Source organism: Vitis riparia, chromosome 18, assembly GCF_004353265.1.
Source record: "Vitis riparia cultivar Riparia Gloire de Montpellier isolate 1030 chromosome 18, EGFV_Vit.rip_1.0, whole genome shotgun sequence".
Taxonomy (NCBI): domain Eukaryota; kingdom Viridiplantae; phylum Streptophyta; class Magnoliopsida; order Vitales; family Vitaceae; genus Vitis; species Vitis riparia.
In genome coordinates this window covers 34,366,272-34,383,558 of record NC_048448.1, presented here as the reverse complement: position 1 = coordinate 34,383,558, position 17,287 = coordinate 34,366,272, and the positions used below count along the sequence as shown (strand labels likewise).

At 31.6% G+C, this 17,287-nt stretch overlaps 1 protein-coding gene across 1 annotated transcript; it reads left to right on the top strand.

Moving 5' to 3' along the window:
• The first annotated feature begins 10,628 nt into the window (after nt 1-10,628).
• LOC117907018 lies at nt 10,629-17,274 on the top strand. Its single transcript, XM_034820342.1, has 10 exons — nt 10,629-10,957; nt 12,254-12,292; nt 12,532-12,658; nt 13,039-13,100; nt 14,090-14,157; nt 14,443-14,492; nt 15,276-15,345; nt 15,453-15,576; nt 16,367-16,483; nt 16,858-17,274. Exons 1-10 carry the CDS (start codon nt 10,652-10,654, stop codon nt 16,954-16,956), a joined length of 1,062 nt encoding a protein of 353 aa, XP_034676233.1. The 5' UTR covers nt 10,629-10,651; the 3' UTR covers nt 16,957-17,274.
• Nucleotides 17,275-17,287: the final 13 nt, after the last annotated feature.

Below are 17,287 nucleotides of genomic sequence, written 5' to 3'. Positions count from 1 at the left end.
ACTGTATTAAGCACGCTAGTGACAGCTTTGGCTTGGTTGACAACACTACTTGCCGCTATCGATTTCATAGACAACAAATGGACTATTGCTCTGAATAGGTTTTCTTTGTCATTTTATTGTACTAGGAATGCCTAGAGGAGGAGGCAGACATCTGTCAGTTTCATTTATCTCAAAATGCTTGCATGCAGTGGCATTGGTGCTTTGTCTTAATTAATAGGCAACCTAGGTTAAAACTTGTAAGAGTTGATTATAAATCATAGTGACGTTCAGATCTGGGACCTTTTAGTCATCGCTTTTGCAAACTATTGGAGTAACTTGGTGAAAACCCAAGAATGATTTTGGGAGTTAGAAAGGCAATGCATCAATAAAATTATGTAAGCCAACCCGTGACTTAAAAGATGCCTATTAAATGTATTACCTTTTCAAGAAACCTGTAAGAGAGTAATTTCAAGTATTTCAAAGCCTTTAGAACTAAATGACAAAAGGTTTTACACTCTAGTTTTGCATGGTAAAAGCTACCATTATGAGTTCATTTCAACGAAAAAAATTATTAAAAAAATAGAAAAATAAGAAATAGATTTTAATTTTATAAATTAAAAAATTAATTTGACATATTTGTATAATTTATTTCTATAGGAAAATAAGTTTATGAACAACTCTATTCTATAATGTTTTCAGATTGTTGCAATTTTTTTTAAAAAAAAATACAAAAGCTCATTATCAAAGTTAAGAAGACATTTCTAATTTGAGGTTACAAAAATAAAAATAAAAATTATTGAACCATTATATATAACAAATTGGTAATCAACCCAAGAAATTGGACTTTATTTAGTCAAAAGATCGCATTGTTAGTTTATGTTATAATTTATCATACGGTTAGTGTTTTTTTTATCGTAATGTTAGTGAATTTATGTTTTAAATGTAATTAAAAATGTAGGCAAAATTGTGAACTATTATAATTAAAAATCTAACACAAGTCCACATAATGGAGATAAATAACCAATTACAAAAAACTCCAAATACAAATACATCAAAGTACAATGCAATTAAGCATTACATATATAATCCAAAACATAATAGACATGAAGTAAGTGTATGATTAAGCAATTTTCAAACATAGAACAAAAAACAAAAGTAGTCCTACTAAAATTACTTTCTGCATGAACTCAATTCTTGTTAAAATATGTTTAAAATCTTCATCCACGCCATACATTTTTCTTTGAACAACCTCTTCTGGTTCTTGGTAGGTGTTGCTATCACCAAATCCTTCCGAGAATGCCCATTTAAAGAAATGACAGTCATATCTAGTATTTGCATATTGACAACAATAATATAACCTATTTGGGTTATCCTTTGATTCAGAAATTCTAACAATTGTCCTCTGTCTTGGTGAACATTTACACATACAATTATGATAAAGTAGATATTCACCATTTTTAGTATTACTTCTTATATTTCTAAATGAAACACTTGAAGATGTCATGATGTAACTTGTATTTCAATGGAAAACAAGTTAAACAAATGTAATGAACATGTACAAAGTCAATAATGATCTTCAAAATAACATTAAAAACATGGTTACAAACCACCATAAACAATGATAAGATCATAAGTCTAAAATAGTGGCATATGTAATACAAACATCTTTGTCATGACAATCAAGTAAATAAGTAAGTTCCAAAACAAATTCTTACAGATTCTAATTTCATAAACCACACATATCATCACTATCAAAATAAGATAAAAAGTAGCATGCCACCATACAAGCATAACTCTAGAATCATGGAATGGGTAATGGATTTTTGCATGAAGCTCAATTATGGCCTGCAACTTGACATCGCAAACAGAAGGTAAGCCTTTTTTTTTTAACTAAATTGAGACTTTATTCGACGATGTCGAGGCCTTCCAAGTGGTCGTTTTGAGCATAGAGGTTTTAGTGAAGGATATAAGTGACCTTGAGCATCACGAACACATCCATCAGCATCAACTGTAGGCATATTGTGATTTGGAATTGAATTGAAGTGTCCAGAATATATCAACTCTTGCATTGGAAGCTTGAAATATGAGTCAACATATTCATAAACATCCTATTTCATCTAGCGTATTGCTACACATGCATGCTCACAAGGTATTCCGACCATTTGCCAAGCCTTACAAGTACATGTACGCTCTCTGAAATTCATGTCTACATATACTTTCATATTGAATACCTTAAACACACCACCAACATAGGGATATACAGGAAATGACCGACTCTTTATAATGTTTTCCAACAACTTTTCCTCGGTCTTTGGGCCAATTGGAGCTTTCTAATTTTTTGTAGTACCCATATGATCACATGCTAGATGAGCAAACTTATCCATATGTGTCATTACTAAGTTGAAAATTGTGTAATGACGTTCCTCCTTCAGCCAAGCATTGAATGATTCAGCAAGATTAGTTGTCATCTTATCCCATCATTTTTTGGCAAACTTTGACATTGCCCAATGTTGTGGACGGTTCTCTTCAACCCACTTTGCTAGGTCACTGTTATATGTCTTTAATTTTTCCATGGCTACAACATAATCATCATCCAACCTAGCATACGCAACACTATCAAGTAGCAACAATGCATCCACTTTACATTTTTTCCCTTTCATACTATGTTTCGTCACATAGCTACTAAAATTGTCTTTCACATGACGATAGCAATATGCATGATTTTCTACTCCAAAAAATTGAGAAACACTACGAAGGATTGCTTGATGCCTATATGATATTATGACTATCTCTTTATCTTGAAGTATGCCCTTCAATTTCTGCAAAAACCATAGCCAATCCTCATAGTTTTCTGAACTTACAACACCAAATGCAATTGGGAACATTCCATCATCAACATCATAAGTTGTTGCAGAAAATAAGGAGCCCCTATACGGTCCACTCAAATGAGTTGAGTCAATTGCAATAACAGGTTGACAACCCATTAAAAACCCTTGAATTGAAAAAGAATGTGCAATGAACAATTGTCAAAAAGGCCCATCTTGTCTGGTACATTCAGCAATCGTCCCTGGATTAATGCCTACCAATCTCTGACATAACCATGGCAACAACATATATGAGTTTTCTGGAAGACCATATATTTTCTCCTTTGTTATTTCTTTGTATGTCCAAGCTTGCTTATAACTCAATGAAACACCATACCAACTCCTGAAATCTTTGCAAATTTGACGGGGCAAATACTGAAGGGTTGCCCTTATTACTTGCTCTATGACACGAGCACCTTTCCTTCCCCGCATTGAAGGTTAGCTTGAACACTCAACATCTGCACAATGATTGTGTACATCAATGAAAATGTTAACCTTCAAAATTTTGGTTGTGCGTACTGAATTAGCAGTTATTCTCCAAGGGCACCCATCCACTAAACAACACACAGATATTCGCTTTGGAGAGTTCTTTTTTATTTTGTATTGAAATCTACCAACTAATGACATCGTATATAATGCATTTCTAAATTCATCTGCATTAGGAAAACTATGCCTACTCCCAATAATAGGTTGAGGACAAAGACTTAAATCATGTGGCCTACCTTCAGTTTCTGCACATCTGGACATGAAGCCTTGAGAAAGTCATAAATTAGACTCATTGTTTGCTTGACATGATGCAACTGAATTGTGTGTCTCCTCCGTACTATTATGACTGCATTTTATAGCACACTCAATTAATTAATATTATAAGCACCTTGCATCATGGAATTAATGACAACTAATACAAGATATATCACTTAGCAATAATCATTTTGCACATTGACTATACCTCCTTCAACTTCTACTCTTCGAGTCCGTTCTAATACATAAATACGAGCATAATCATACCTATGAGATAACATCATATGCATGTCCTCATCATCATCCAACTGTTGAAGTGCAGCTGGATCAAACTCAAGGGTGTAATGAAATGTATATCCATTTGAATTAATATCCAGCCGTTCACATGCCTTTGAAACAAAATCAGCATATGACATCCCTTGTCCAATGTATATGCCTTTTTGTTGCCCACCCTTGTATTGTATTTGTTTATTCTCCTTAGGTACAATCTCCCCTTCTTCATGAAGGTAGCTATAAATGGAATTTTCCAAGTCCATTTACCAATTCAGAAGTACGTCTTCTTTCACCGATAATCAAATCAATCTATTTCACAATATTACAATCAAGGAAAATTTTACAACAAATACAAAATAAATAAATGAAAATTATAATCAATTGAGACATATTTTATATAATAAATAACAATATTTTTTGTATATTAGACATGTTAGGGATATGCCAAAGAACCCACAATTGCCCAGTTTCATAAGAAATTTGAAATTTTGAAAATTTTACCTTATCGTAATGTATTGTAATGTTATTGTATTTGTATTGTAATTATAGTGTATTTTTATTATGCCTCTATATTTTTATATATAAAAAAAATTAATTTTATAGATTTTTTTTATCCATCATTGGATTATCATCAACAATTTCATGTATTGAAATTACAATAGTGTATTTTTGTTGTCTTTTTATAATTTTGGCTTGCAAGGATGCTTTATGATAGGAATACAACATGATAGCCTAAAAATGACAATTCAGTAAAAAACAATTCAATATTTTGTCATTTTGGTATATTGTAATATATCGTAATGTTAATGTTTTTCATTGTAACTATATTGTATTTATATTGTACTTATACTTTATAACTGAAGTAATGGTTATTTTACACAACCTTCAAACTACTAGGCATTCAACTCATCATACCAAAATAATACTTATACAAAAAGGTAACAAATTCATAACAAAAATATAGTGATCTTAACTCTTTAACAAATTCATAATAAAAGACAAAGTGGTCTCGTACAAAGGGGATTTCAATTTTCAATGAAAATCCAAATATGTTCATAAATACACAAACAAAGTGGTCCCAAACAAGTATGAAACAACTGAGAACATTTTTTCTTCAACCATGTCAAAAAGTCTTAACAACAAAACTAAAGTGCAAACCTTTTCAATGGAAATCAATAATAATCATATCAAACAACCCACCTGGAAAATAAATTAAAAATAAAAACACATCTTCAATATGACCAAAATAATATAAAAAAATTCAAAATAATAAATTTAAATAACATTTTACACAAAAAAAATGAAATTTCTTTCTCAAAACCTCCTTCAATATTTCAGATCTAATATCTTACAGCTACATTCTTAAAATTATTAACTTTTCGTTTCTTCAATCCGATTTTTAAATCATTTATTTATTTTTTCCATAAACTGACGTTTTTTTTTTGTATTTAAAAAAAAAAACTTACTTTTAATGGATTTCTTGCTAGATTCACACAAAAAAAACAAGCTTTGTGTAAACGGTTGCAGATAATGACCTAAAGTGTTGGACCTTTTTCCTCTTTCATTTTTTTCTTCTACAACACCGACAAGCTACAGGTAGGTTAAAGAAAACTCTTTTTTCTTTGCTGTTGCTTTTCACTTATTAAGGGTAGTCTTGGCATTTAAACAAAATAAGGCATTTGGAGGAATTATCATAATTTTACCCTACCCTTCACAATAATTATCAAATTTACCCACCCTCATCGGTCATATTTTTCCCCAACCTACCCTTAAGGGTAATTCTCCTTTACCAAAATACCTCAATTAATGTTTATAATATTGTCCTTTGTAAAAAAATCATTGCCTAGAGTGTTTAGATCCTTCAAAGAAATTAAACTCTTCCTCAATTTAGAAACATGTTTAACATCAGTCGATATCCTCATGACATGATTAGACATTTTCACTTTCATGGTACTAATTCCAATGGCTTTAGAGCTAGAATCATTATCCATTAGAATGGTGTTAGCATTGCATGCCTTATAAGTGTCGTACCACTCTTTACATGGGAATATATGAAGAGAACATTCAAAATCCAAGATTCAAAAAATTTCATAAGCTATAATAGAAAAAACATTAAACTTTTCATCAATAACATTAGCAGAATCTAAAGTCTCTCAAGTTTTTTATTTACTTCTAAGTGCTTTGTTATCCCTCATAGTATCTCTTCCTAATATATCATTTTTTTGTGGCAATAGTAACACTCTACATCCTTTCAAGAGTGTGATTGAGAATGATCATCTCTCTTATCATAATATTTTCTTCGCAATTTACTCTTACCATAATATTATTTAGACTTCAACACAAGAACTTGTTCAATATGAGATGAACTACTTGGTTGCTTAATTTTTTTGTTTCCAAAAGAGCAGTTAACACGTTATCCCTAGTTATTGTTGTCTTTTCAACTAAAATGTAGTCACCAATGTCTCATATGAATTCGATAAGGATATGTTTAAAATAATGTAGGACCTTAGGCGCTACCAACTCTCCTAAAAGCAATTGCTTATAGGAAAGGCGCATACCCTAACCTTATAGTGCATTCACCTAAGCGCCCACGGCGAACACAAGGGGAGTTGATGGACGCGGCCAACCCTTCGATCTGCCAACAATCTCCTTCCCAGCGACACCCCTGGGGTTCGAACCCGTGACCTCGGCTCTGATACCACTTGTAGGACCTTAGGCGCTACCAACTCTCCTAAAAGCAATTGCTTGTAGGAAAGGCGCATACCCTAGCCTTATAGTGCATTCACCCAAGCGCCCACGGCAAACACAAGGGGAGTTGATGGACGCGGCCAACCTTCCAATCTGCCAACAAATAATAATTTGATCGTGCTCATCAATCTTGACCTCTACACTTAATAATTGAGTTATGCACTCAAAAAATTTATTTATATGATCCTTAATATAAGTTTCTTCATCCATCTTCAACTCATATGATTACTTTTTCAAATATAATCTATTTATCGAATATTTCAACATATACATTTTATCTAATTTTCCCCATAATTCAAAAGAAGATTACTCATTCAAAATATTATAATTTATTTCAAGAACCAAACTTGAATGCATAGTGCTTATTGCTCTTTCCAATCTTCACCATCCATGCTCTATGATTTCTTATCTTGTAATACTCTGAAATGTTCTTGATGTCACAAAATATCTTTGACAGTACTTTGTTAGATACAAAAATTATTCTTATCATCCAAATACTCAATATCATATTTTATGTCAAATATCATTTTCAAAATGATTTTTCTTTAATCTTCGCATCATGGCTCTAATTCCACTATTGAACAAATCGTAACACATAAATGCAATAAAAGAAAATGTAAAATGTGAAATAAAAAAGATGAAAGATTAATGAACCTATGTTTCACAAGAGAGGGAGATTGAATTTATTAAAAAAATTTAGAAATACACACTCAAGCTCTTCCATCTTCTTGTTATTGGAAACCTTAAACACCATTTGCCTTTTTCTTTTTCTTTTTTTCACTCTACCAATCACTCACTTTCTTCTCGCTTTTAAAATCCTATGTATAGACATATATTTACAAAGTCCTATATACCTCACTGGTAAGTTCCCGATCTTAGTCAATGTCAAAAATAGTAATTTATTTAAACCTAAATTTTATAAATATTGACTTTTCACAAAATTAAGTTATGAAGGTCAAATGCAACAAAGATGAAAACAAAGTTTGGAGATCAAATGCAATTTTTAACAATATTTTGATAATACTTTGAACCATGGACTTTACACTTTTTAACATGGCTTATTTGCATGGTGGTTATATTTTTCCTCAAAAGCAACTCTTTGACCACTAAATGTAAAAGTGAAACTCTATCTGGAGTATAGGTTTAAATTTCATTTCCCTTGTATGGATGCACTGATTAGGGTATAAATGGATTTTATATTTGGGTTGGAAAATTTTAGGAATCAAGATAGATTAAACTACATCATAGCTTAAATTGTAAAAATAAAAGTTCTATGCTACTAAAGTAATTGAAGCTTAAATTATTAGAATTTTCTTCCATGTGCTTGATTCAATAATTGAGAAATGATAGACAAAATGGTTTATATTGTAACTTTTAAAATATGTTTGTTCCCAGAAAGTACTAAGAAAAGAAAAAAATATATTAAAAGAAAATGGTTTTATTATGTTTGGTTTCACCATAAAAAATACAATATAAATATATATATATATATAAATAAAATTCAATAAAAATGTATATATCTTTAAATTATTTAATCTTCATATAATAGATGGAAATAAGTAAAATGAGTTTGAAAAAGTATGTAAAATAATTTATTTAATCTTTTCTTCTATTGTAGCTCTCTATTTTCTTTTTCGTATATTTTTTTTCAAATTTTATGGGAACTAAACATAGCTTTAGGAACTTACGACTAATATTATATTAAAATACTTGGTAGCATAAATTGTTAGAAATTCCATCCATGTGTGAATTTAATAATTAGACAAATAAATGGTCAAAAAGTTCAAATCCAAAATTTTTAGGAACCAATTCTTTAATAATATATTAATTTTGGGAAAGTATTAAGGAAAAGAAAAAAATGTTGAGGAAAATAATTTAGTTGGGTTTATATTTAGAAACATGATAAAATAATAAAATATAATTAAAATTAATTAGAAATTTACATGTTTTAAAATTTTTTAATTTATATATTGGCAAGAAAAAGTAAATAAAATGAATTTAAAAACAATTTATTAACTTTAAATTTATTTTTCATTTTTCTTCTTTTCTTTTCTTCCATTTTTGTCTTTTATTTATTTATTTATTTTATTTTTTAAAATATTTGCCTTTATTTTTTTAAGAATCAAACATCATTTAAAGTATTAATATATTAAAAGTTTAAAACACTTATTAATTACTTAAACAACAAGGAACCTCCTTGCACATGTGAACCCAATAATTAGAAAAATAAATGAACAAAAAAAAGTTTAAATCTAAGTGGGTATTTGATAAAACTTAATATTTATTTTTTAAATAACTTAAATTGATTTTAAGTTAAATTATACTTAAATTGTTAACTTAAAACTTATTACTTAATTTTTACTTGAAGTGTTAAGATTGTTTGATAAAATTAATTTATAACTTACTCTAAATCATCATATTGATATATTTAGCTTTATAAATTCTAACTAGTATAAGAGAGATCGAGTTATAGTGGAGGTTGTGAAGTAACAAAGGAAATTGTAAAAATAATTATGATAAATGAAAATAAAAAGATAAAATGATGATAAGAACTTAAAAATAAATTAATTGTTTTTACTTATTACTTAAAATTATTATTGACTTTAATTATTATTAAATTATTTCATTAAATATTCTTAATTTACATAAAGACTTAAATTAAGTTATTCAGCCACTTTAAGTTATAAAATTGATTTACCAACCACCCACTAAAACAATAAAAATAAAATAAAATTACTTAATAACTTCAATTACTTGAACTCCTTTTATATAAATCCAATAATTAGGGATAAACTGATAAAAAGTTGGAATATAGGGTAAAAGACAAGACTGAAGGCATCACGTTACAAAAACAAAGGAGAGATGCTCTACTCAAGATTAAAAGCACATTTTTTTACACTAGGGGAGCAGCATTTATTCACTTGTTAATGGGCATCGGATGTTTTTCCTTTTCATTATTTCAATTTTATGCTATTATTTTCCTTCTTTAAGCTATGTTGTGAGTGGTAAAAGGGGGTCATGAACAGTCTTATTTAGCTTTAGAAAAGGCTTATGTACAATGAAAATTGGAATTTGAATCATTCGATATTTGATAATATCTTCAATAATTGAATTCTAACACTGTATTTAAGAAATTCATACACATTTATCGTCTGAGAAATGAAAATACCATATTTTTCTTATTATATCTTGATCATATTTTTTGTATTTTGATATCACGTTTCGTGAGTATTTTTAGCTACATTCCTTGTATTGTCGTTACTTTTTTATACCTTTCTTTGTATTTTGAATCGTATTTTTTTTTTACCTTAATTAATTTTTCGTACCTTTAATCATATATTTCTTATACTAATTACATTCATACTTTCCTCAATGAGATTGAATTAACGGATTTGATGTGCGGTACCTAGTTAGCTGACTTGGGCTCTCCTCCCTGGGAGAAGGTCTGCTTGGGCTTCAATGAACCTAGGGCTCAGAGGAAAAAAGTAGTCCAAGACTTAAAGGCCCAAGAGCTTTGTGCTTGGGCACAGGCTCCAGCTTGGATATAATAACAAGGGAGGATGCGGATGAACCTTTCATTTTGTTTTGTTATTTGTTTGTTTATTTATTTTTATTTTGATAAATTCAACTAATCCCATGGGTCAAATTAGTGAACATTGGAGAGCAAATGTAAGGCCGGACCAATTGAGTTACTTTCTCAGGGTTATTTATTTGTTTATTTATTAAAACATAATATGAGATTAATTTTGTAAATAAAAAACATAATTCATTTTTAAATATAAGGGTTTGCTTGAAAAATATTCTTCAAAATAATTATTAAAAATAATTTTGGGGAGGTTTGAAATAGGATTAGATAAACCCTAAAAGTTCTTATTAATAGTTTATATTAATTTGTCTAAATTAAATTATAATTTTTGTATAATAAATTTTAATTAATAAAAAATATTATAGAAATAATATGTAAATTAATGAATTATTTGTATATTGCCTTTTTAATATTTTCATAAATTTGGGGAGCTTGAAAGGGAGAAAAGCCCACTCCAGCTATGGCCATGTTATCTCAATCATCATCCTTCTCAAACCCACCTCACAAGTTTTCCTCAAATACCCAATTCTCATTTCCAGTCTCTCCCTTTTCAGTTTCCACTTCCAAATTCTCACCATTTTCTCCAAGATTGTTGGGAAATGGGAACTGGGTTTCTCAAGGAAATAGATTCCGGGCAAAATCTGCTGACCCAGATGCAGACCCCGGATTTTCTCAGGAAGAAGATGCAGTTTCCAGTGGTGGCACTGGCACCACCCCTTCCACCAGTTTCTTGTCTGTTCTCTGTCCCTTGCTCAAGCTCTTCTCTGTAAGACTCTTCACCCCTTTTCCTTTCCTGTTTGATTGCTTCTCTAATCTGTTGTTGCTGTTTCTGTTTGGTTCCTGAGAAACCTGAAGTATACAAAAGAAAATGGAGTATTGGGTGTTATTTTTTATGTTTCTTTTGTTTTTGTTTTTTTTGTTTTTTGTTTTTTTTTTCAAATCCCACAGCTATTTCTTCACCTTAGTCTTCATTGCACTACCATGTGCTTTTTGTAGTAGATTAACTACATAACTTAATATTGACTTATGCTTAATGAAATAGATTAAACATGACTTAAAATTGAAATTCATTTTTAAGTATTAAGTCAAAATAGTTAACTTATTTTTAATCTCAAATATTTTACTTTCACGATTCATATTTTAAAATAAATATTTTCTTAGTTGTTTTGTGTATTTGTAATTCTTTAAATATGGATGTTTAACAAATAAATTTATTAATTAAGACTAGTAAAAAAAATAAATAAATATTAGTTAAAATTAATGAGGGTTAGAATAAATTTTAAGTTAATTTTATCAAATAATCTTATCACTTAAAATAAAAAATAAACAATAAGTTTTAAGTCTAATAACTTAAAAATTATTTAACTTAAAAGTTAATTTAAGTCATTAAATTTTACCAAATACCTAAAAGAGATAATCTTGTTTTGAGATTAGTATGCCCTATATAAATGCTTTGTTGAGATAAAATCTATAACGACCCACTCTGTTTCATGTATATATTTTCAGCTTTGAGCCTATTACATAGGAGAATTCCATAGTATATGTGTACATTTTTAGGAATTTCTTACCATGGAAGAAGTTCCTTTCCTCCAACGTGGGATACATAATGGAAGAAGTTCTTAACACTGGTATATATATAGTAAGTTCCTTTTAATTATATACATGCATTTTAAAAACTGTGAAAGCCCATTTGATTTAAGAGCGGAAAATATTTACATATGAGAGTGTACTATTATAAATGGAATTAGAGCTTAGCATTGACTCAGTCTGGAGCTCAATTTGTCTAGTCGTATAAGAGATGTCTGTTTGAGTGGTCTCATGATCCTGTTGGATATAACGAGGATGATGAATATACCAGAGGGATGCATTTTGACACGAAAGGGTGATGGTTGTTACAAAAACCCTGATTGGAGACAGTCTTTTTATAAATTTTTCTTTTCTGTCTCTCGTTTTCACTGCAATTTGCTTTAAAACGTATGACCCCTGCTACTTTAGACTAGGGAACACAACATGTAATTTGGAAGTAATCTCTTTACCAGTGTGTTTGTCTTGTTTCTTGCAGGCAGGAGATCCTTCTCAAGAGCGGAACTACCTTTTGGAGGTATGCTCTCTCTAGAGTTTTGTGTTCCTGTCGTTGGTTGTTCTGTCTTTGTTTATTCATTGTCATTGCTTTGTACTAATGGTTCTGCTTTTACTTATCTCATAAAGAAGTTCTTGAAAACAAAATGAAACTTTTAAACTTTTCTCCCTTCATCCTCTTCAGTTTTTTCATTGTTCCTTTCTAATTATCATTTCATTTCTAGCTCTTCCTGATGCTTGTATTCCTCCTTCCAATGACAGGTAGCAACCTCTTCCTTGTCCACCTTGTCTAGATTTCCATGGGGATCAAGATCACTATCAGACAGTTCACAAAGCGAAGAGGCCACCACTGTAGATCCCCCAATGCATTTGCAGCTTTTTGAATTCGGTAAGTTTCTTCCTGATCATAAAGATGGAAAAGTGCCTGTGAAAACTTCTTTTCAAGATATGCCTATAACACAAGGAAAAGTGCATTTTTCCTTGATCTTTCTTTTTCCCCAGGTACAAATGATTGAGAATATTTTACACATCCTTTATACCATTTGAATGTCTATGTCCCTGAAGGATCGATATATAGAACATCTGATATGAGCTTGGATATAGGGTATATAGAAATTCCTCCAGAATGGGATTTTTGTTTTGGTCTGAGACAGATAACCCTTGGACATTTTCAACTTAACTCTTGCACCATTCAATACAGCTATTCATTGTTATTGCATAGAGGGATTGCTACTTTTCTGAGTTAGATGTTTTATTGCTTGTCAACAGAGGCATGCCCCTTTTGCAGGAGAGTTCGAGAGGCCATAACTGAGCTTGATCTTTCTGTAGAGGTGAGCAATGGCTTCTATAGACATGATTGCTTACCAGTTCTTTATTTTGATTATCGTTGACTGTTATTTTCATCAATAACCTATATCCTCTGTTTTCTAGGGAACTATACTCCACATGGACTTCCTAGGATTTGAATTTGTCACTGTCAAGAAGGCATTTCATTCATTCCCCATGAAACTCAGAATATGATTCTGTAATAAGCTGAAAGTTGAGGATTTGATTCCAGCTTTGTAGTTTGGATGGAGAGAAGGAAAATTATAAAAAGATAACTTTAAACATCCTCACAAATGTTGGAATGTTTCCCACTAGTTTGGCCCTGCAATGAATGGGTATGGGTAACTAGTTTCCTTTGATGCATTCAAAAAGTTTCCCTGCCTAAGAATGGTTTAAGCAAGGAAACTGATTTTTGCATTTTCCCAATTATATGCTGTTCATAAATAAGCATATACATTGAACTAGGTTCCTCTTATCTCACACTCGGCCTTTTCTTTTTCACAAAGCTGCTCCTAAGCCTTGAGGAAGGAAGTTATGATAGGTTCAGAGCCAACATAATCCTTAGTTAACCTGACGTGACTATGAATCATGGAAATTTGACAAAATAGAGTAGAAGCTAATTGCATATTGTCTGGAAAATTATCCTTCGTGTTCTTTTAAATGGAAATGAAAGAGATTAGATTATGGGATTAGATACCCATTATCTGGTAATAAAGGATGCAGACATGGATAATTTTTATATCATCTATCGTATTTTCTGAGTGGATATGGTATGCCTAATGTGTTCTAAGTCTTGCCCCCTATTTAACATCAGATAAATTAATTTGAAGGAATGGAGGAAAAAAAAAAAAGAATTAGACAAAGTGCCTTGAATGTACTTACTTGGGGCATCCGTAGAATTTGGTTTTTTGGTAATTGATTTTCCTAGTATTGCTTCATTATAGTTCACATTTCTTAATATTATCTTACTAGTGTAAATTTGAGGTATCTACAGGTCTATCCTTGTCCAAAAGGTTCTGTAAGACACAGGGAAATGGTTAGAAGATTTGGTGGCAAAGAGCAGTACGTAAATATTTCCCCAGCTATTGTTTCATTTCCATGATAAATGACTGAGGATTGACTTGAGTCAGATTGATTCCCAGCATGAAGATCGTTTGTTTTCCATTCAGGTTATCATAAATGTTAAGAGTTGGGACCCGTGATTTAGATAATGATCTTGAGAGATTATGACATTCATCAGTATTGGGATCAATCTGAAGCTAGCGTTCCTTTACATGTATTTGAAAATTCACAAAAATTTATTTTCTTTTTTTAAGCTTCCTGTACACTAACAAAGTTCTCATGCAGGTTCCCTTTCCTTATTGACCCAAACACTGGTATCTCAATGTATGAAAGTGGTAAGTGATGAAGCTCTATCTTACATGGATGGATGGCCTCTTGTTTTTTTCTTCTTTTTTTTCATTTTTTTTGGCTATGGTTCCTATAGATATGATTTTCTCCTGTTCTTGTGTTTAAGCCTACTGCAATTGGAGATGGCTGGGATGAATTCTAAACTAGAATAGTGATTAACAATGGGGAATATCAGGTTAGATGACAGAAGCCATGACGCATCAATCATCAGATATCTTTTTATCTGTGTTTTCCTTCATTTGGCTGTTCTTCCTTTTGACACGAACCCTAGTCAGTTAAGCTGTCCATCCATACGTTACAATGTGACTGAATACCATAAATTTAAGCGTTCATGTCAATCTAATTAGCTCTTGTTTTCAAATAATTTTGTTATAACTTAAAACATGATACAATACTTTTAGTTTATAGCTTAAGATGCATAATGGTTGTTCTTGAAGAGCTACAAGTTTGCTTTAAGGAAGGCAGTTAAGATGGACGGGTAGACACTAGCTTAGCTGGAAGGTAATATGAGAACAAGGATATGACTGTAGCATACATTGCAGAAGTAACAGAAAGGTGATTTAAATACAAATAGAGGAAGATATGGTCTTAAGATAGAGTGGAATTGTGGATAGGACCTGGGCAACCATCTAAAAACAATGTTCTGGATATCGCTTGGACAATGACAAGTTGTCATGTAGACTTTCACTTTACAACTACATTAGGAATATAGTTTGAACTCGTCAAATGTTAAATGTTCTATGACTTGCCTCGTTTCTGTTTTTTAATAGGTGAAATTGTGAAGTACCTATTTCAGCAATATGGTAAAGGAAAAAGTCCCTCAACTGGGCTTTTGGAAAGGTATTGTGCTTATGCACTTCCATTTTATTTTAGTTTATTTTAGTTTTTTGTTTTCTTTTGTTAGCACTTTTATTTTTCCTCTAATTGAATGATCTTGTACTATGAAGCACATTGTTCACAGGATGGATGCCAACTATTCTTCGAGCAGGTAGAGGAATGACACTATGGGAAAAGGCCAGACTAGACCCACCAGCCAAAAAGCTGGAACTTTTCTCATATGAAAACAATCCGGTAAGACTAGTTATACGCTCCCTTAATTCTAAGATATCATTTTTCTTGTATATTCTTACTTTCTTCTGTAAAAGAAAAAAACTTTTAAAGAAAAGAAAGAAAAAATTTCCTTAAGTGAAATGGAAAAATGACGACAAAAACCAAACAAGCAACTAAGCATGATCCTCTCATCATAAAATAACCCTTTTCCAGTTCCTCTAAATTGGGATGCTAGTAGAGCCTAACCTAAGAGGGAATGTTTGAATTTTGATTAGCCTCCGCATGAATACCTGAAAGTCTCCCTCAAAAGGGTGTGAATTCCTTTCTTTCCAAAGCACCCAAAGGCCCTAATGTGCCTGCGTAATGAGAGAACTTAATGAGAAACCTGGGCATATCCAACACCCAGACCAGGAGCTTACAGACCATGAAAGATTCAATACAATGGCACTCAGGAGCTTTTGAAAAGTTAATATGGCTGATGAGAAGCTGTGGCCCCAGTTAGGCAAAGCAGCAGCCTGAATAGGAAGGATTCATATTAACAACCAATCTCATGTATGAATGATGCTGATAAGCAACTGTTGTGTCCATTACAGGTCACAAGTTTGGCCTTTGGCACAATGTAAACGGAGAGAAGAGTTAGAACTGGTGTAGGAAGCTTATATGGGGTGTATTTGAACCTTGGTTTCCATTGGATTTTCAAACTATTTTTTACTGTTACATTTATGTTGCGGATAGTTTTGTTTAATTTTCTTTTTATTTGTAATATGTTTGTTTTTCCCTCTTTTCTAACACACTTTCTGTTTCTGTCCAGTATGCAAGGATTGTGCGTGAGGCACTCTGTGAGTTGGAGCTTCCTTACATACTTCAAAATGTGGGAGAAGGCTCCCCAAGAACAAAGCTACTTATTGAGGCATCTGGGTCGAAAGAGGTTAGCCTTTGGATAATGTTTTAAACTATCCTTAACCTTCTGACATATTATGATGAGTTTCCATTAACCCAAATCAATTCCTCTTTCTGAAAAAGTTAAAAATTATCGGTTTTCGCATACCAGCTTCAAACAATAACTGCACTGCCACCAACAGGGTGGTTCTGCCCTCTTGCTGCAATCAAATGAAGACCTTGTGCAGGCTTGCCAAGGCCAAACCTAGCATCATACAGACTAAAAATAGGAGAAAAATAACAAAGGAAAAGGAGGAGAGATAATGTCATCTCCCACTAACTTAGGAGCATTTTGCCTGCTTGCATGCATCTCTATCAGGGACCTTAAGCCACAAACACTAGAGTCTTTATTTTGTTTTGCAGGTCCCTTTCATTATCGACCCCAACACTGGTATGCAAATTGGTGACTACAAGAAGATCTTGTCTTATTTGTTTCAGACATACGCCATGGTCACTGTGTAGCTTCAATATCAGCCATTAAATGCTCTATCACCCAGTAACACCAATGGAGCTATACCTTCAGCTCTGTGCATATGCTGTCATACTAAGTCATCAGAATGTGGTTATGGAAAATCCTAGTTAAGTATCGAGTGATGGGTGTGATTATCCTTTTTTTTTGGATTTGTTAGTAGGACCGTATTATTTTTCCATTTGAGTTTTTATATAGTCCAGGAATCACATTTTTGTCTGTCATACTACAGAAATTGGTCATCTAAGAGACAGTTAATACTGTGATATGTACAGCTTTAGTCTAATGAATGCATTCATCTTTTTACTATATTTTCTTCATCTG